The sequence below is a fragment of the Gouania willdenowi genome, chromosome 17 (assembly GCF_900634775.1).
Source record: "Gouania willdenowi chromosome 17, fGouWil2.1, whole genome shotgun sequence".
NCBI classification, from domain to species: Eukaryota; Metazoa; Chordata; class Actinopteri; order Blenniiformes; family Gobiesocidae; genus Gouania; species Gouania willdenowi.
The window spans coordinates 34,006,491-34,028,228 of NC_041060.1; the positions used below are offsets into that span (position 1 = coordinate 34,006,491).

The 21,738-nt window shown below is 41.4% G+C and overlaps 1 protein-coding gene across 1 annotated transcript in view; it reads right to left on the reverse strand.

Moving 5' to 3' along the window:
• Positions 1-21,738, reverse strand: part of LOC114479317 (voltage-dependent R-type calcium channel subunit alpha-1E-like) — a 127,970-nt gene that overhangs the window by 40,558 nt on the left and 65,674 nt on the right. The window contains 6 exon segments of the mRNA XM_028472947.1: positions 266-325; positions 1,261-1,286; positions 1,289-1,389; positions 1,480-1,594; positions 2,652-2,899; positions 3,587-4,336. Of these exon segments, the coding sequence (XP_028328748.1) occupies positions 266-325; positions 1,261-1,286; positions 1,289-1,389; positions 1,480-1,594; positions 2,652-2,899; positions 3,587-4,336 (1,300 nt within the window).

The window sequence follows — 21,738 nt, forward strand, 5'->3', positions numbered from 1 at the left end:
CAAACATTTGTACTTCATTTAAATAATAGCTTTCAGTCATTGTGTACTCTACGTTTTTGTTACTATTGTTGGTCTATTGAAAAGGTGGGCAGGGGGCGGGGCCACAAACATGTGACTGTATCTGATCTGAGGGTCACATGATCACTCATCCCTTATCAATAGAATAAAGACCAATCAGATCATTAACACAGGAAGCAGCAGCGTTCACGTCTGACTTTAGTTGAAGGAGAAAAACATGTTGAATTCAACACAAAGGGTCATTTACCTTAATGACCATTTCAAAGGTGAACACTCCAGTGAAGACGTAATCAAAATATCGAAGAACCTGCATTGGATCAAGAAAAAAAAAATCCTTTATAAGCTGAAAAAACATATAATTCTGACTTTAACTCACCTATTATCCTCAAATATGACATTTTACTCAAGTTTTTTTTTTTTTTGTGTCCTCAGTTTTCTCCCGTATAAGAGGGGGAGAAATGTAAAATATATCTTAACAAAATCAGTTGTTTGTCTACATGCAATATGAATTCTAAAAACTACAATTCCCACCTACTGTCATTTATTCACAAGTGAATTTCTGCACAAGAATGAATCATTATGTCATGGAGTGCTGCTCAGGAGCGCTTGCAACAGTGCAGAAAAACAGCCAATCATGTACAGATGCCAGATGTACAGATTAATAAATAAATGGCCAATCAGAATGCAGGAGTTTTAGGATCCTGGGAAGCTGAAAATTCCACCCCAAGGTATGACCCATATCTGCCAGTAAAAACAACAACAACCACCTAGGAATAGTAAAATAATAGTAATAAATTGAAATTAACCAAACTACATTAGAGGCTTTTGAAAATATAAGTCTTGTTAACGTCCTCATCACCAACCAATGACTACGTCCTAATCAGCTTTAAAGATGATACAATCTTTCCTTAGGAATATTACGGTTATAAGATGGCCTCAATGCTTGGATATGTTTCTCAATAGAAAAATAAAAACAAAACTAACACGAGACATCCCTGATTTCCAACAGGGATGTCACGTGATTTTGTATATTTTAGCTGTTGTTTTGTGTATTTTCACGTTGGTGTGTACTTTTGCTGTTTTTTCTGTATTTTCATGTCATCTCGTGTGTTTTTGAGCAATCCTTCATATTTAACGTAAATGTTTTATGTTTCTGGGAGTCAATAAGTATATTTTAGCTTTGGTTGTGTGTATTTTTTGCTGCTTTTTTGTGAGTATTGAGTATATGTGTGTGTGCCTCACCTTGTTCCTCTCTGAGTTGGTAGCCATGGATCCTCTGCTGCCAGCGCGATGCTGCTCGCTACGATCACCATCAGGATGGTCATCTCAAAGTATCGCAGCGTGACCACGTAGTGACAGATCCTCCTGATGCTGGAAAGTGAGCACACGTGTGAGTGAACATGTGGAGGTGGTGTGAAACATGCTGTGTGACTCAGGGTAGGATAGAGGCAGACGTCTCACGGGTTGGAGGAGGTGAAGATGAACATGCTGTCTGGTACGGACGCTTTGGGAGGGATGGGAGGTTCTTCATCTTCTGTTTCCTCCTCTCCTTCATCCTCCAGTTCTTTGTTGTTCACTGCAACGCACACACACACACAGTAGACATGAGAGGACCACACACACAGTACATTACGCCAAAAACACACAAGATGGCATGAAAATACAGACAAACAGCAAAAGTACACACCAAACAGTAAAAATACACACAAAAATATACACAAAACAAAACGCTTAAAATACAACAAAATGGCTTCCAAAACATACAAAATTACAATTATGCAAAAAGGACCACAAAAATACACAAAATTCCTCAAAAAATACACAATATGGCAGAAATATACAACAAATACTGCAAAACTACAGGCGGAAACAGATGCAAATACACTAAATGACTCTCAAAACATACACAATAACAGACAACATACACAAAAACTACTCAAAAACATTACAAATAGGACAACACACACACACACACACACACACACACACACACGATCCTTTAATGATGAGCGTAGAAACGACAACTTGCTCATCCCACGTACTTCAGATTAAAAAAAATTCAGAATTCTTTACCAATGGTTCCGTGATCATAAAATATTCACACTGTAAATGTTTAGTTTGACTAGATAAATATCTTTTGAGGTATGGACAGTTTAGTGAGGGGGGTTATGTGGAGATTTTTGTGCATCCTTATTTTTCTTCCATTTCAGCTTCTCTCAGGAACTCCATCACATAGAAAGGTAAATATGGTACAGTAATACAGCTCCACTGTACATCCTAACTGGTGGACATGACAACTCTTCAAATTTGGAAGATAGATAATACAAAGATTTTTTTGTTCTGTTCACAAAAAATGTTTGAATATTTAAAATGTGTGTTTTTTTTGCTACCTTTTTTCTCTTTTTTCATTTCTTTTCTTTCCTTCTGAAGAAAAAAAGAAAAAAATTGAAAAAAGGGAAAAATAAAAATGAATAAATGTTTAAAATGTTTAGGGTGCTAACTTTGTTTCTGTCTTTAAAGGATTACAACTTGATGATTTCCAAAGACAAACTGACAAAGCCATAATGATTTCAGTTGGAAATGATGGGTGATTTCATCATACGACCCATGGAATGGAACAACCCAGCTGTGACCTGTCATTGGCGTGAGCTCCAGCAGCGGCTGAGCCGACATCTCGATGGCGACGCTTCCCTCTAAATGCGTCTTTTTCCGTTTGACGGACACGGGACGTTTGTCCGGCCCCTCCACGCCGGAGTTGGACTCCGTGGCCTCCAGCGTCGTCTCCACGTGGCCCGTCTGGGACTGGGTCAGTGGTCTGCAGACGTCTCCACAGTCTAACTGGTCCTGTTCCAGCCACGCACAGTCCAGCAGCTGCTCATTGCTAACGGACACAAACAAAACAGATTCACGTTGAATCAAGAAGGAGCCACTTTACTCTCTCTTGTTCTCACTCATGACTTCACTTTTAGGACTAAACAATAACTATGATCAGGGGGCGGGGCCACAAACATGTGATCTTATCTGATCTGAGGGTCACATGATCAACATTCACCTCAGCATTAGAATAATAACCAATCAGAGCATAAACACAGGAACGGCTACTGCTACAACGGCTTACTCGACTGTCAACTGCCAGTCTTCTTCAGAGGCATCTGCGAACACACAAAGTAAATTTCCTGAAAAAATTAGTCATGAAACCTGAACATGTTCTTCAAAAAGAAGACAGAATTAATTTGGAATTTTTACGTGGAAGTCAAGGGCACATCAAAGAAATCAGTGCATGCCTCTGAGGAAGACTGGCAGTTGACAGTCGAAACATGTCAGGAGATCAAAGTACATTTCCTGACAAAAGGTTATCTAAATAAATTAAACCTTAACATGTTATTCAAAAAGAAGACCAAATGAATTTGCTGGAATTTTTACACGGAAGTCATGGACACATCAAAGCGATTAGATGCCTCTGAGGAAGACTGGCAGTTGACAGTCAAAACATGTCAGGAGATCAAAGTACATTTCCTGAAAGAAAGTTGTTAAATGAACTTTCTGGATTTATTAGAACTAGTCTCACCTCCTGCTGTCCTCTCCGATGTCTGCGTACGGGTTTGCGATACAAGCTCCCGTGTCCTTTTTGGAGGCCACGCCCTCCTCACTCTCTTCTCTCTCATCGAGGGTTTTTCTCTCGTGGCTCAAAGAACGTCTGATGTGTATTTTCTCAGCTGGTGATTGAATAATGTCTAGGCTCTTGGCTTCAGACCGGGCCTCCCGGTGGCGGTGGCGTCTGTGCCTGGCCCCGTCTACCGGGCCCTGGTTGGATCTAAACTTCCGTGCCATCCTGTGCCGGCCACCGCCGCCAGCCGTGCTGCGGTGGTGGTTGCTTCCCGCAGGTTTCTCCTCGCCGAGGTTGATGAGGGGCTCGGCAGTGGGAGGCTCGGGGATGGGGATGGAGAGGGACATGGGCGGCTCAGGCAGGGGCATCCCCACCGACACGGGTGACTCAGGTAGGTGGGCGGGGCTGACTTCTGCGGACAGGGCGGGGGGGTTGTGAGGGATGGTGGGGGTTTCCACAGTGTCTTCTGGGGGGCTGCTGAACAGCTCCTCCTTGCTCGCTATCTGACGCCGTTTACGCAGCTGGTTGGCGCGCTGCTCCCACACCGACATGTTGACCTTCCTCCTCCTCTCGCGACGGTTGGCAAATGCATTGGAGCCGTTGAGCGGCTGCTCGTCAGGGGCGCCCTTTCCAGCCTCTGGATCCTCGGGGAACTGCGGTCGCCCTCGGTGAATAGCTCGTTTCCTGTAGAGGTACGGCCGCCTTCTGCCACTGTGGACCAAACAGCACGAATCACAACAGGGCGGCCACACGAGCACGTACCAACTCAACAACGACATCATTTCCTGTTGACAATAAAATGTGTCCCACGTGTACATTTGATATTTAGCTTTTGTGCATTTGTAAAGTTTCCTGTGTTACGTTTAAACTGATGAAAATGCTGAGGTAAACATCTTACGCCACTGGTTCCCAACCTTTTTCAGGTCATGACCCCATTTTTACATCACAAATTTCTGGCGACCACAGAGACTTTTTTCCTTGAGAATGATTCTTTTTTATCATGTACAGTTTGTTATACTATGTTAAAAATACAGAATAGCCAGGATTAGTGCACAAAGTGACAAGATGCATAAGCTCAGATATTTTTATACTTTATTTATATATACTGTTATTTAAGAAAGTGAAAGTATAGAATACTTTTGTTTGAAAATGTGTGTGGCAAAGAATAAATTAATAATAACAATCTAATTTCAATCAGTAATTTTCATCAATTACCAGGTGGACCCCACATGAGTGTCAGGCCTTTAGTAAACATCAGATTATAGAGCTGGGAGGATACGCTTTTGTCCAGATTTGATTTTATCACTATTTATATTCTGATTCTGATTTATGTGAATTTTGCAAAGTATTGCAATTCAGTTGCTAAATTATTGCAAAATAATATAATAATACATATTGATTTTTACCATGGTCATAAAAATTGCGATATATCGTGAATTGATATACTGTATCTAAATTCAGCTAAAAATTATTATTATTATCAGAGCTTGAAGGCCACCACAGTCCATGAACACTTTAATGATAATCTTGTGGTTATTAATCCTTGGATGGCTTCAAGCTTACTTATTTATGTATTAAACCTGTAGCACATGAGATTCATTTAAATGTAAAATATAAATGTATGTATTTAAATTAGGGCTGGACTTAACCACACTCCAAATAGTGCTGAACCTTTCTCATTGCACAAGTTCCCGATATATCCATAATGCACAGACCACAACACAAGAAACAGGAGAACCAGAGGAGAAGTCGCTACTGTGCTTCATGGCCGTTAATTTTAGTTTAAATAAAAATACCGGATGGAAAACTAAAGCCTAGCTGTGTGTAAATTGTTAGAGAGTTTGTGGATCAGCGGAGCTCTTCTAGCCTCAGCTAGCACCTCACTGCTAAACATGTAGCAGTTAGCACCTCACTGCTAAACATGTAGCAGCTAGCACCTCACTGCTAAACATGTAGCAGTTAGCACCTGACTGCTAAACATGTAGCAGTTAGCACCTTACTGCTAAACATGTAGCAGCTAGCACCTCATTGCTAAACATGTAGCAGTTAGCACCTTACTGATAAACATGTAGCAGCTAGCACCTCACTATTAAACATGTAGCAGCTAGCACCTCAAAGCTACACATGTAGCAGCTATCATAGACAGCTAGCACGGCCAATGGTCCTAGTCCGAGCAGACCGTTTTGCCAGTCCAAACTCAAGATGACAGTGTTACAGCTTCAGTTCCACTTCTCTGGAATGTTTGTTACTGAGGGTGTTTTTTATTTTAATACACAAAAACACATTTGTTTAGAAACTTTACAAAATAACTCTGAAATGCATGAATGTAGCTTAGCTAATTTTAGGTTTGTGCTTTGTGAATAATTCAATCATAATATTCTTATTCATGTTGCACATTATGTTATCACTCAGTGATGGAAATAATAAACACTATTTTGTGTTGTTAAAGCTAATTTATTTTTCTTGTTTCAGTCATATATCAAAATCCATTTCAATTGGAAAAACATTGCTTCTTGTGTCAAATAATATTAATTAATTACAAAGTCTTTTTTTTTAATCTAGTCCCACCACAAATATAAACATATAACGTATAAATAGGTATTAATGTAAAATCTAAAATTGTGCATTTCTACATGTTTTCAGCATTAACATCATGTTTTTCCTATTGCTCTCTGTTATCGTGATTAATGTGGTTATGAGACACAGTTTATATCAGCAGGAAATCAGAGGAAGGATTTCTTCCAGCATTCATTCAGTGATCAAATAATAATAATAAAAACTCCACAGACATCCTTTGTGGCTCCATTTAATTTAAGGAGTACACACAAAAAAATAAAAAATCAAATCAAAATGTGCAAAAGTTACAAAAACATCCAAGAACTGAAACCAATGTCAAAGAAGAAGAACAAGGACGGAGTAAAGAACACACCGCACGAGAACAGAGAGGGTAGAATAGTGCAGGGTCAAAGTGCAAAATCAGGTCACGTCTATGGTAAAAACTAGCTGCCACTAACAAGTGGTGCATTCAGGCGTACTTACTGTAGTTTGGACGCCTTAGCTGCCCATGTGACCAATGAACGATGGTGTGAAAACAAGACATTAGTGGTTACAAACGTACACGAACATTAGCTGTGACACGGATCAAATGTCCTCGACGCTTTGGTACGTGTCACAGAACAGGAATAAAACAGGACCACATGATGGAGCTCGAGAAGCAGCGAAGCATGAGAGAGAGACACGCCCACAAGATTCAGTGTCCAATCACACCCATCAGCCAGAACATGTCACCAGAGTCCATTCATCTACCGCTTATCCGTTACCAGGCCAGCCAAGAGACATAGTCCCTCCAGCATGTCCTGGGTCTTCCTTGGGGTCGCCTACCGGTGGGACGTGCCCTGAAAACCTCACCGGGGGGCATCCTAATCAGGTGCCCGAGCCACCTCACCTGGCTCTTCTCAATGCGGAAGAGCAGCGGATCTACTCTGAGCCCCTCACTGATGACTGAGCTTCTTACCCTAACTCTAAGGGAGAGCCCAGCCACCATACCAAGGAAACTAATTTCAGCTGCTTGTACCCGCGATCTTGTTCTTTGGGTCATGACCCAAAGCTCATGACCATAGGTGAGGGTAGGAACGTAGATCGACCTGTAAATAGAGAGCTTCACCTTTTGGCTCAGCTCCCTCTTCACTACGACAGATTTGTGCAGACTCTACATCACTGCAGACGCCGCACCAATCCGCCTGTCAATCTCTCGCTCCATCCTTCCCTCACTCGTGAACAAGGCCTCAAAGTACTTGAACTCCTCCACTTGGGGTAGGATCTCATCCCCAACCTGAAGAAGGCACTCCACCTTTTTCCGGTCGAGAACCATGGACTCGGATTTGGAGGTGCTGATTCTCATCCCACACACTTGGCTGCGAACCGATCCAGTGAGAGCTGAATGTCAAGGCCTAATGAAGCCAACAGGACCACTTAATCTGCAAAAAGCAGTAATGCAATCCTGAGGTTACCAAACCGGACCCCCTCAACGCCCTGGCTGCGCCTAGAAATTATGTCTATAAAAACTGTGCACAGAATCGGTGACAAAGGGCAGCCTTAGCAGAGTCCAACCCTCACAGTGACTGCTGGCAATGCAGACCTAGCTCTGACTCCGGTACAAAAGGGAACGGACGGCCCGTATCACGGGTCCGATACCCAATACTCCCTGAGGACCCCCCACAGTAATCCCCAAGAGACACGGTCGAATGGTTCACAAAACACAAAAATTGCAACCCCAAGGACATGCTAAGGGTGTAGAGCTGGTCCACAGTTCCACGACCAGAACGAAAACCGCATTACTCTTTCTGAATCTGAAGTTCGACTATCCGGCGGACCCTCCTTTCCAGTACCCCTGAATAGACCTTACCAGAGAGGCCGAGGAGTGTGATCCCTCCATAGTTGGAACACACCCTCCGATCCCCCTTCTTAAATAGAGGGACTACCATCCTGGTCTGCCAGTTCAGAGGCACTGCCCCTGATGGCCACGCAATGCTGCGGAGTCGTGTCAACCATGACAGCCCCACAAAATCCAGGGCCTTGAGGAACTCTGGGCAGATCTCATCTATTCTCGGGGGCCTGCCACCAAGGAGCTTTTTACCCACCTTGGCAACTTCAGCCCCAGAGATAGGAGAGTCCACTCCTGGGTCCTCAGGCTCTGCTTCCTCATCAGAAGGCGTTGTCGGTGGGATTGAGGAGGTCTTCAAAGTATTCCTTCCAACGATACACAACGTCTCGCGTTGTAGTCAGCAGCGCACCATACATAGTGTTGACAGTGCACTGCTTCCCCCTCCTGCGATGCGGATGGTGGTCCAGAATCTTTTCGAAGCCATCCGGAAGTCGTTCTCCATGGCCTCCGTGACCTCTTCCCATGTCTCTTTCAGCTTGATGGCATCCCTCACCGAATTCGGGTGTTGACGCCACAAGAGGCACCGATGACCTTACAGCCACAGCACCTATCGGCTGCCTCAACAAGAGGCACGGAACATAGCCCCCTAGGACCTCATTATCCTCGCCTCCCCCCGAGACATGGTGGAAGCTCTCCAGGAGGTGGGAGTTGAAGCTCCTTCTGACGGAGACGCAGCCAGACGTTCCCAACAGACCCTCACAATACCTTTGGGTCTGCCAGGCCTGACTGGCATTCCCCCCCGCCATCGGAGCCAACTCACCACCAGGTGGTGATCGGCTGACAGCTCTGCCCCTCTCTTCACCCGAGTGTCCAAGACATGCGGCCGCAAGTCCAACGACATGACTACAAAGTTGATTATTGAATTGTGGCCCAAGGGTGTCCTGGTGCCAAGTGCACATATGGACACCCTTATGCCTGAAACATGGTGTTTGTTATGGACAATCTGTGATGAGAACATAAGTCCAACAACAAAGCAACCGCTTGGATTCTCAATCAGGAGGGCCATTCCTCCCAATCACGCCCCTCCAGGTCTCACAGTCAATGACAGTGAGATTCCCCATTTATTTGTTTAAATTTTCTGTATTTTGTTGTCCTTTTGTGTAATTTTCTTGATGTCTTGTTTTATTTTCTTTCATTTTTGTTGTAATTTGTGTTTCTGGAGTCATTTGTGTATTTTATTGATGTCTTGTAACTTTTTGTATATTTTGTTCTCGTGTTGTGTGTTTTGGGAGTCCTTTTGTGTGTGTTTACTCATTTTGTTTGTTTTTGGAGCAATTTTTGTAGTCGTTTTGTAATTTTTTCTGTGAATTTCTGTACCTTTGTTGTCATTTTGTGTATTTTTGTTCTCTTGTGTGTTTTTGGAGTCATTTTTGCGTAATTTTGTCAAACTTTTCAAAATTCTTCAGTGATTTTATATATGTGTTCCTTTTTAATTTATTATTGTTTTCGGTAACCCTTCCTTTTACAGTCCCCTAATTACCAGGTATTTACATTGTAAGTACCTGGTAATTCATGGTATACTGTTATTTCAGTATATTTTACCAGGTAAATACTTTGTACTGTAGTTTCCATGTATGTATCTTATTATACTGGTGGTAATTACACAATACAATGCTATGAATTACCAGGTAGGGGACTGTAAAAGGAAGGGTTACTTTGTTTCCTTTTAAATAATTCTGTAAATTTGTACTTTTGTGTGTTTTTGCAGTTTTGTGTATTTTATTTATGGGTTTTAAGGTAATATTTCTCCCATTTTGTGTGTTTTTTGTAAAGTTTTGGTCTTGTGTTGTGTGTTTTGGGAGTCATTTTGTATATTTTACTCCCATTTTACTCCCATTTTGTGGCGTTGTTTATGGCTGCTCGCTATTCTCCCCCTGTACTTAAGCCAGTCGCTGTCCCAGTTACGCACTCTGGGTGGAGCGGCTCTGAAATGTGGGCATTCCCATTTAAATCTGGCCTTACGCGCATTCTCTCAGCGCCCCCATAAAGTGAAACATTATATTGCACAAGAAATATGGACTTAGTTACATTTTAAGGCACACAGACTTGTGTGTCGTGGAGCTACTCTGTGTGCACCCGAGTTGTGCCACAGCTGCTGCTGCGCGATTAAATAAAACAGACGCAGACTTCTGTCCACGTTGGTCACAGTGATGTCCAATTATTTTCATACTATGTCCAACGTAAAGGCACCGTTTGATCCACTAAAGAATCAATAAGTGAAACAGGCTGCCATATACGGAGGTTGGTGAAATGTGTGTGGACACCAGAAATGGATGGCTGGATACCGCTGATATCAGCTCTATACAGCATTAAAAAATTTTGATTTAAAACAGCGTATTATGTAGGAAACCAATAGTTCTGTTTCACTGCAAACAGCTCTGTCTCCTCTTAAAACAGGACAATCTGTGGTGGATTATTTCCTCCCTGTAGTGCTTTAGAGCAGGTACAGTAATGGAGGTTGATGATGATGCGCGCTGATCATTTCTGAATGCAGGAATGTAAAGAGTTATTAAAATCAGGCTTTCTACACATACAAATCTGGCGTCATTATGAGGAGAAAAAGAGGAATTTTAACTGAGGCTTGGCTATAAATATGTGTCCGATCGTCACACTGCAGAAATCTGATCAAATCAACCTGTGACATTGTTTATCAGAAGGCATTTCAAATTAAAAGGGTGCTTAATAATTTTCACAGATTTCACTGACATTTACAAGAGTGTTCCATGACAGCCCAAACAGATGACATCACCGCCTCCTTTCATCAGACCTCCTCCATTCACAGCTTACGCGCTTTTGGCCTCCTTACACGTGGTGGGCGTGTCAGCAGCCTTGACGGGAGAATACGAACATGAGAGAAGTGCGTAACTGCAGGTGCGCAAAAAAACGCTTAAATCCAGACGGGAGAGTAGACCCTTTAATCATTGGAGTAATTTTGTTTCTTTTTTTCATTTTTCATATTTTTGTTGTCCTTTTGTGTCATTTTCTTGGGGGGTATACTATGATGCTAGATTACCTCTTATCGCGCTAACTTACAGGATTTAATCAGTGTGTGCTGTCCGGAGCTAAATCCCCATGATAACTTAGGCTGAACGACTAACCTGGTTGGACCAGATTTTGTTCTGGCTTGGATCTGAGTGAGTACTGAAGCCCCGCCTCCTGACCAATCAGATCTCTTAGAAAACAAGCTGTCCGATAAAAGGTGATGTGTGAACACGTCACTGGATCTGATGTGACGCTGACAGGAGAGAGAATATTTAGACATCGATGCAATCCTTTCATTTATTAATGACATCCTATAGGAAACATAGAGATTTATATCTGATGGACTGATAAAGTAAAATAAGTAAAAATAAGTCAGCTGATTAAGCCTGCGTGCATTGGGTGCTTTCAGACCAATAAATAAATAAATAAATTAATTCATGTATTCTGTGGTGATGCAACGAGCCTCAGTCCTGTAGATAATATAAAATATAAATATATTCCACCTTATGATGTAGGTTGATCTGTATGAACACAGCATCAGAGCAACAGTCAAGTTATTCTCAGTTTATAATCTCACTAATTTAATCATTTTATTCCTGCATGAATTACTTTCTGCTTTTACTGCAGCAACAGTGTAATTTTGGTCTGATTTATGGATTTTAATTAAACCAAATTAAAATCCATAATTCCTCAATTGTGACGTAAGTGGCTCTACAGTTTCTCAGTGATTGTGATTGGTCTGACGCTGTAATCTCCACCTCAGTCACTAGAGCGCGCACGTAACCACACTGAAATCAACTGTTTAACTTTGTGAGTTGTGATGTAGATTCATAGGACATCTTCTGTCAGACAGACAATGTTTGGTTAGGTGAAGCTAATGAAGATAAATCCAGGATATAATTATCTAGCTTCATAGTACATAGTGTTTTGTTTTTTGTGCAATAATCACTATTATTGTCTATTCTGCAACTTGATATGGCACACCTGTGAGAAGTGCTTACTAACACAGATTTGAGAACAATATTTGTGAGAAATAGGTCTTTTATGTTCATAAAAAATGTTTTAGATCTTTGAGCTCAGCTCAGTTTGTTGCCCTTTTGTATATTTTTGTTGATGTTTTGCATGTTTTTGTTTTTCTTTATTACTGTATTTTTCTGTTAATTTGTGTGTTTTTTTTAGGTATTTTACATAATTTTGCTGATATTTTGTGCATTTTCTACTATTTTGTGTGGGTTTTTTTTTTGGTCATTTTATGCGTTTACTTTGAGGCTGCACAAAACGAGTCTTAATCTTATTATCTTAAAGCAGATATCTGGAGTTTCTGAGAAATCTATGTTTATGTATCATTCTTTTGAAATGCAAAAATATACCTAACTAGTCTTTTACTATGGTCTACTGCCGGTGGTCATTCATATACATTAATGTATATATTCCCGCATTCGTCCTATAGACCAATAGGCTTTGACTTCCTGGAGCGGGCCACTGTCAATCAAAGTGAAACAGGTATCACTTAGCATAGCAACATGGAGGAGCGCTCCGAAAACTCCAGTTACCCATTCTACGATTGCCAACGTCTAAAGCTTCTACTAAAAAAGAAAAGTCTGCGTACAAAGCTTGAGGATAAATGTCTTTGTGACCGCAACAGAATTTATGTCAGAGCTACTTTTCAAAGGGGGAGGGACTTGCTGCTTTTAAAAGAATTCCAAACGGAACAGGATTGGCAACTGTTCTCATGGACAGGTAATAAACATATTTAATCAAAAGTTCCCCGCGACCCTGAACAGGAATAAGTGGGTCTGAAAATGAATGAATGAATGAATGAATGAATGAATGAATATCAAAAGTTATCGCACTCTGATGCTGCGTTCACACCAAATGTGTCTTCTGCGGCACCGGACGCATCTGCCGCAAGAAACGTACCGCATGTGTCGCAGGAACAAAAAATGTCCCCATTCGCTTCATATGCGTGTTTGAACTGAAGCCACGCCCACCAGCGACACATCCAACTGGGTGAGTTTCACTGCTTGCTGAAGCGAGGAGCTGCGATCCTTTTTCTCCTCTCACAAACATAAACCACCAGTGAAAAAAGCTGGTGTGATTAGCGGCTAATGCTATTCGAGCTCAGTGCTACAGAGAGAACTTTTACCTGCTACTACCACCTCCTCGTTGATTTTCCTCCACGCCAAATCCTTCCTAGTCTGGTCCCGGTTATAAAGGCCGTGTCATACAGCTCCAGGTGGTCACACACAGCTTCTACTCCATGGTTGAATAGGTGAACAGACCAATGTCTGTGTTGACGGCCTGACGTTATCGTCAACAAAGACTCTGATTGGCTTTCGTCAGGTGTGTTTACTCATTTTGTTTGTTTTTGGAGTAATTTTTGTCGTTGTTTTGTAATTTTTTCTGTGAATTTCTGTACCTTTGTTGTCATTTTGTGTATTTTTGTTCTCTTGTGTGTTTTTGGAGTCATTTTTGTGTAATTTTGTCAAACTTTTCAAAATTCTTCAGTGATTTTATATATGTGTTCCTTTTTAATTTATTATTGTTTTCGGTAACCCTTCCTTTTACAGTCCCCTAATTACCAGGTATTTACCTTGTAAGTACCTGGTAATTCATGGTATACTGTTATTTCAGTATATTTTACCAGGTAAATACTTTGTACTGTAGTTTCCATGTATTTATCTTATTATACTGGTGGTAATTACACAATACAGTGCTATGAATTACCAGGTAGGGGACTGTAAAAGGAAGGGTTACTTTGTTTCCTTTTAAATAATTCTGTAAATTTGTATGTTTTTTTGTGTACTTTTGTGTGTTTTTGCAGTTTTGTGTATTTTTATTTTATGGGTTTTAAGGTAATATTTCTCCCATTTTTGTGTGTTTTTTAAAGTTTTGGTCTTGTGTTGTGTGTTTTGGGAGTCATTTTGTATATTTTACTCCCATTTTACTCCCATTTTGTGGCGTTGTTTATGGCTGCTCGCTATTCTCCCCCTGTACTTAAGCCAGTCGCTGTCCCAGTTACGCACTCTGGGTGGAGCGGCTCTGAAATGTGGGCATTCCCATTTAAATCTGGCCTTACGCGCATTCTCTCAGCGCCCCCATAAAGTGAAACATTATATTGCACAAGAAATATGGACTTAGTTACATTTTAAGGCACACAGACGTGTGTCGTGGAGCTGCTCTGTGCGCACCAAACAGTCGCAGGAGATTTTCAACTCTTGCGAATGCACGAATATGACAAAAAATCGGAAGCGGGACTTCCGGTAATGGTGGATGAGGAGTAGACACGTTTTCTACCGCTCCTGAACTCATTGCATTATATCTCTAGAATTACCCCTTTTTAATTGGAAAACACCGTAAGCATTGATGTTTTGACACTGAAATGACTTCCAGGACAGCAAAACAACAGCAGCTTCGGAAGGATTCTCTGCCCAAGGATAGCACGATGGATGGCAGTGTTACAATGGCCGCGCTTACTGGCCTACTGGAAGAGCATAGGGCTGCCTTGTCCGTGGAATTTAGAACCACTATCTCTGCACTAGAGTCAAAGCTGGACATTGTGCAAACTACCCTGAACGCTCACGGGCAGAGCATCTCATCACTGGAAGCTAATGCGAACTTGGTGAGCGATCGTTTGGACTCGTTGGAGACTAAGTGTGCAGAGCTAACTGCTAGCAATGCTAAGCTAAAAGCCAAAGCCGCGGATTTGGAGTCACGTAGCCGGCGGAATAACATCCGCATTGTGGGGCTGCCAGAGTCAATCGAGGGCCCTCAACCAACGACCTTTTTTGCCTCCCTTCTGCACGAGCTTATGGGAAAGGATACTCTGCCAACCCCCCCTGTTTTGGATCGTGCGCATCGATCCCTGGCCCCGAAGCCGAAGCAAGGCGAAAGACCGAGGCCAGTGATAATCAGGTTTCACAGTTTTCAGACAAAGGAGAGAGTGATTCGAGAGGCCCGGAAAAGAAGATCTGACATGCAGTATCTTGGTAAGCCCATCGGCCTTTATGAAGACTACACCCTCGAGGTGATGGAGCAGCGGGTCGCATACCGGGACGTCATGCAGCAGCTGTATAAGCGGGGGCTGAAACCTTCACTTTTCTACCCGGCCAAGCTTCTGATCACTACGGAGGGAGGGGAAAGACTGCGGCTGCCGTCCGTGAAGGATGCTGAAGAATACCTTGCTGCCAAGCATTCTTAGTGAGATCTGCACAGGACACACTGAAGTTTTTTTTTTTTCCTCTCTTTTCTCTTTTCATTACTAATGCGGTGTTGACCTGCTGAGCCTTCCCACCTGGTGGCGGGAATCGGTACTGAAGCTCAGTTCATTTAATTTACTGGGTGTTGTACTTTTCCAGGTCTGCTTTGCCCAGTATATGCTTTTCACAAATATACATTTTCAGGAGGAATGTTATCTCTCTCTATATATATCTACACTATTTTACAGATTCAATGGTGAATTAATATACATATACTGATTGAATATTTCATTTTGCAGATAACCTGTTAATCCATTCATGTATAATGTTATTACCTGCACATTCCAAGTTCTACATCTTACGAACACTTTAAGCAGCTATTTTATACTAATTTTGACACGATTACCTCTTCAATTTATATATTTATTTAATTTCTATTTTATTACATTATATTTTGGATGTTATAATATTTAGTTCTTACCGTGGAAACCTTGTTGCCTTAGATGTGCTTAATTTCACACTCACTGCTAAGCAGTTGCTATACCTTGTTCTAGGGGTTCATTCTCTTTATGTTCCCTGCTGCAATGGGAGCGGGAGTGACTGGAGCCGGAGTGACCGGAATAGGAGGAAGAGTTTTGTATCTTGTACGATACAGGAGTTTTGTTTTCCCAAGGATTTACTTGTTTTGAATGAATGTGTGTGTATGTCTTTGGGAGTCCAGTTTTTGTATTGTGCCCCCCCCCCCCCCTTCTTTTTTCTTTCTTTTTCTTCTTTTCTTTTTACAGCTCGTTCAGCCAACTCTGAAAGTCCATTTTGATGTCTGGTAGGACTATCCGCTTTGTTTCATGGAATGTCAGGGGAATGAACAATGTTGTCAAGGCCAACAAGGTAATATCGCACCTACAGCACCTTAGGGGGGATCTGTGCTTCTTACAGGAAACTCACCTTCGCAATTCTGAAATTTCTCGTTTGAAAGGGCTTGGATGGGTCACGTGTTTCACTCTGGTTTTACTGAGAGGGTGAGGGGTGCTGCGATTGTTATACACAGAGACATCACGTTTGAACCGTCTGTCACTATATGTGATCCTAATGGACGCTTTGTTATAGTCTCGGGCAAATTGCAGAATACTCCTGTGGTTCTGGCTTCGGTGTATGCTCCCACATGGGACGATGAAAAATTTATATCCAAATTTTTTTCCTCTCTGCCTAATCTATCAGACCATCTCATCATTATTGGGGGTGATTTTAATCTGTTGCAGGATACAACTCTTGATAAATCATCTACAAAACAGACCACACTAACAAAATCGGCTGCCACTTGAAATTTCATACTGACCAATTGGGACTGGTGGACCCTTGGAGGACCAGGTTCCCTTCTAATAAGGAGTTCTCCTTTTTCTCTCACGTTCACCGTACCTACTCGCGAATTGATTTTTTCCTGGTGGATAATAAGCTTTTGCACAATACTGTTGCCTGTGAGTATCACAGTATAGTAATTTCCGATCATGCCCCTACATCAGTTGACATTTCTTTTTCCCCCTGCAGACAGACTCACAAATTCTGGAAATTTAATTCACAGTTGCTTTCGGAAGCTAAATTCAAAGATTTTCTTACTAAAGAAATAAATTTCTTCTTTGAAATTAATGACACGCCTGATATCAGCAGTGATATACTGTGGGATTCCTTCAAGGCTTATCTACGTGGGCAGATAATTTCATTTGTATCCCATTTTAAAAAAACAGAACTCTCTAAATTAAAAGAATTATCAGATAAATACATATTTTAGATGCTGAATATGCCACTAACCCTTCAGCCGCATTGTATAAGGAAAGGTTGCAGTTACAATCTCAACACGATTTATTGTCAACCAGTAAAGTGGAGATTCAGCTTTTACAAACAAAGCAACGCTTCTTTGAACAAGGTGACAAACCTGGCAAACTTTTGGCATACCAAGCCCGAGCCGCCAGTGCCTCTAGACATATACCCAAAATAATGTCTCCGAATGGGTCAATCACAATGGATCCCATGGAAATATGTAATACCTTTTCTTGTTATTACTCGATACTTTACTCATCTGAGATCTCCTCTTGTATTTGGTCAAAGCACAATTCTCTGGACTGTTTACCATACCCTCAAGTAGACAATGATGTATTTAATAATCTGGGAGCCCCCATAGCAGTTGCCGAGGTCCTAGAGGCTATCAGCTCTTTACAAAGCTCCAAATCTCCTGGACCGGACGGATACTCCACAGAATTTTTTAAAACGTTTTCCAACATGCTAGCTCCTATATTGGTGAGGGTATTTAATGATGCGTTCACAAATGGGAGACTACCTTCTACATTTTCAGAAGCATCAATAACCTTGTTGCTTAAGAAGGACAAAGATCCCCTCCATTGTGGCAGTTACAGGCCCATTTCACTCCTTAATGTTGACTTTAAAATTTTATCCAAAGTACTCGCCACTCGCCTTCAGAAGGTCACTCCAACTCTAATAAACCCAGATCAGACTGGCTTCGTCTCTGGGAGACAGTCTTTTCATAATACTAGAAGGTTATTAAACATTACATGCTCCTCATCAGACTGTAATCCAGCCGAAATCATTTTATCACTAGACGCAGAGAAAGCATTTGACCGTGTGGAATGGGGCTACCTGTTCACTATTTTACATAAATTTGGTTTCAACCCTAACTTCATATCATGGATTAAGCTTCTTTACACCTCCTCCGTGGCTAGTATTAATATTAATGGAATAAAATCAAAATCATTTTCCTTATTCCGTGGCACCCGGCAAGGATGTCCTCTTTCTCCGTCCCTGTTCGCTCTTGCAGTTGAACCCTTAGCCCTATGGCTTCGTAACGAAAGGAAATTTGAAGGGATTTCTAGATTTGGTATCTCACAAACTATCCCTATACGCAGATGACCTTCTGCTTTATGTCGCCAACCCAGCTCATCCATCCCTGCTATCTTAGATATTTTAGAACAATTCAGAGGGTTGTCTGGCTATAAAGTTAACCTGCACAAAAGTGAGTACCTTCCAATTAACTCCTCTGCAGAGAACCTCCCATCCTCCCTTTTTTCATTTAGAAAGGCGACCCAAGGATTAAAATACCTTGGCATTATTGTGACGAAATCACTCTCCGAATTATTTGCTAAAAATTTCATACCACTACTCGAACGCTGTAAATCGGATCTCGCTAGGTGGTCTACTATCCCCTTGTCTCTTGTGGGACGTGCCAATCTAATCAAGATGACAGTTCTCCCCCGTTTTCTTTATATTTTTGACCATGTCCCGGTATTCGTCCGCAAATCTTTTTTTCCACCCTTGACCAGTTGATTAATTCATTTTTATGGTGTAACAAACGAGCTCGCATAAAGAGGTCGACTCTCCAACTTCCCAAATCCCTTGGAGGTTTGGCCTTACCGGACCTTCGCCGTTACTATTGGGCTAGCAATGTCAATAAAGTCCTTTTCTGGAACGTTAAGGTTGCTCCCAAGGAGCGTCCTCTATGGGCCGTCATGGAACTAGCCTCCTCACCTAACGCATTATGGTCAATCGTTTGCTCACAGTTACCCCTACCAACCAAACGTGTAGCACAGAACACTGTTGTTTCTGAGACCTTAAAAATTTGGAGTCAATTTAGGAAACAATTTGGTCTACATTCCTTATCGAAATTAGCCCCAGTCTTCCGAAACCCTTTATTCCTCCCATCTGTTCCGACCTTGCATTTGAATCTTGGTCAAACAAGGGTCTACAGACCCTTGAAGACCTCTATATATGATGGTATTTTCCCTTCATTTCGCAGACTTGTCAAGAAAATTCACTCTCCCTCAGTCTCATTTATTCATTTTTTCCAGATCCGGCATTTTTTTGCAAAACCAGTTCCCTCACTTTCCCAATTGCCCCCTTGAGACCTTGATGGATTCCCTTCTTCGTCTAAAAATAACGCAGAAGTCCCCTATCTTCAATCTTATATGATTCAATTTTTAGAATGAACCCGATCTCCCTGGATTCCCTGAGAGCTGTCTGGGATCGAGATCTCCAGATAACTATATCTGATGAACAATGGAGCCGTATCCTTAATCTCGTTCACACATCCTCAATGTGCGCTAGGCACAAACTCCTACAGTGCAAGATCCTGCACAGGAGCCACTTCACCAATGCAAGGTTTAGCTAGGATTATCCAGATAGAGCGGACTCCTGTAACAGATGTAAACTCGGACCAGCTGATCAACATGCACATGTTTTGGTCGTGCCCCCAAACTTTTAGAATTTTGGGTCCGTGCCGTTTTTTCGACCACGTTGGGAATGATCCGTAGCCGCACAGTAAACCCTGACCCTCTCGTCGCTCTTTTTTGGATTGCCCCCATCACTTGATTGGCCTAAAAACCTCAACAACATATTATTGCTTTCACTACCTTGCTTGCGAGGAGGCTCATCCCTCCTCAAATGGACGCAGCATCCCCACACCTACACATAATAGATGGATTCAGGAGATTTTGCGATGTGTGTGGACTTGAGAAAATCAGATTCCTCCCTGAACGGTTCCTACAGGTCTTTATAAAATCTGGCGACTCCTTTTTACTACATACAGATACTTTGCACATTGAAGCTGAAACACAATGAACTGAGTTGCTGATTGTCCTATTTATTTATTCATTTTGATTTCTTTTTACTCCTTGTTTTTAATTTTGTTATTTGTGGTGAAAATCCCTCCCCCCCCCTTTTTTTTTAATTTTTTTTTTAATTTTTTTAATTTTTTAAATTTTTTTAACTGTAATTATTTAACCCCTGACTGTGATGGTCTTGTCCACCTTGTTGTTTGTGGTGTGAATGGCCGTGATTGAATGATTTGTCTCGTTAGGGAAGGGTGACTTGTCCTTTAATGCTCCCTGGATTTATGTTGTGTTTCTACTGTAACAAGTTGATCCAATTGTGGGGTTACCACTGATGCACATCTGTATTTTGTTGCATTGCTACCTTCCCAATGTAAAAGCCAATAAAAAAAAAAAAAAATATTTGACAAAAAAAAAAAAATATCGGAAGCGCGCTCACACGACCATTGCTCTTGACGCGTGGATGGACCACACCGCAGCACAGGAAAGATTAAGAAACTGGGACGCATCTATCCATTGACTTTGTATGTAATCTTGACGTACGGACATTTCGAGACGCATTCGGTGTTGTGAAGCAGCATAACAATAACTGTGTAGTTTTTGTAGGTATGCGACTTTGTTATGTTTGCAGTGTGTGTGCACAAACATAGAGGCGTGGCTTCTGGTATAGATGGCAGAGGCAGGGGAGGAAGTAGAGCTGTTGAGGGCGAGACATCCAGACGTTCTCTCAGAAACTCTGGATAGCAGCTTTAAGGTTGCCCATGTGTGCCGTACCCATAGTCACAATGCTTTGGCTGATCAGTGTCTCATTTCTTTATGTTTTACAGTTTATTTGTTGTTGTTTTATCAAAATTGTCAACCCTAGACAAAGACATTAAACAACAAATAAATGTTGTACATGTGTGAAAGTTATAAATCCTCTATCTGTCCCAAATCTGTTTCTTAAACATCTCCCTTCGTCCTCTCTGACCTTTGAACAAAATGTTTGACCTTGACTGGTTCGTGTCCATCAACACTTTCTTTTACAATTTCAACCTGTTTCATAATTTTACTTCCTCTTCTTACTCTCCTCTGTACTTCTACCTGGGCGTTTACACGTCTACACGACGACTAGACAACATCTACACGACGTCTACACAACGTCTACACAATGTCTACAACCTTCAAAGAAAAATAAAGGATCTTCAAATCCATTTCAAATCAGTTTTGAGACTATTTTCTGTTTTTAATAAAACTGAAAGTTTCAATCCCATTTTAAAAAAAGCTTATATTTTTTTCTCTGACTATTAATAGATTTTCTTTTACTGTTAAATGAGATCTCCAACACAATGTCTAAGCCAGTAGTTCTCAACCTTGGGGTCGGGACCAATTTGTGGTCGCGAGACACTGGGATGGGGTCGCCAGGTGCTGTTAAGAAAATAAAAATATTTCTTGAACAATTTGAGCCCATTTTTGCTTATTTTTACCCTCATAAACCCTTTCCACCACTTTCCCACCTAATGTCACACATGTTGACTCATTACAATCACTTTTAACCTCTTTCTATTAAATTTCATTTTTATTTTTTCCAATTTAAACACATTCACGATTTGTCTTGCCCATTCTTTACCAGGTTAAACTAATTGTTCCAATATTGACATTTTGAACCCTTTTTACCACTTTTTCTGTCTGTTTATGTCCACTCTAATTTGTCATTTTTAACCAATTTCTGTGGTTTCTAAAATCCTATTTCACCACCTTTTCCACCATTTTGGTCACTTTTAACCTATTTTATTTCTGGTCGTGGCCTGAAAAGGTTGAGAACCACTGGTCGAGACAATGGCAATAAAAGGAACCAAAGGTTCTACTCGTCTTAACATGCAATGACTTCCTGGA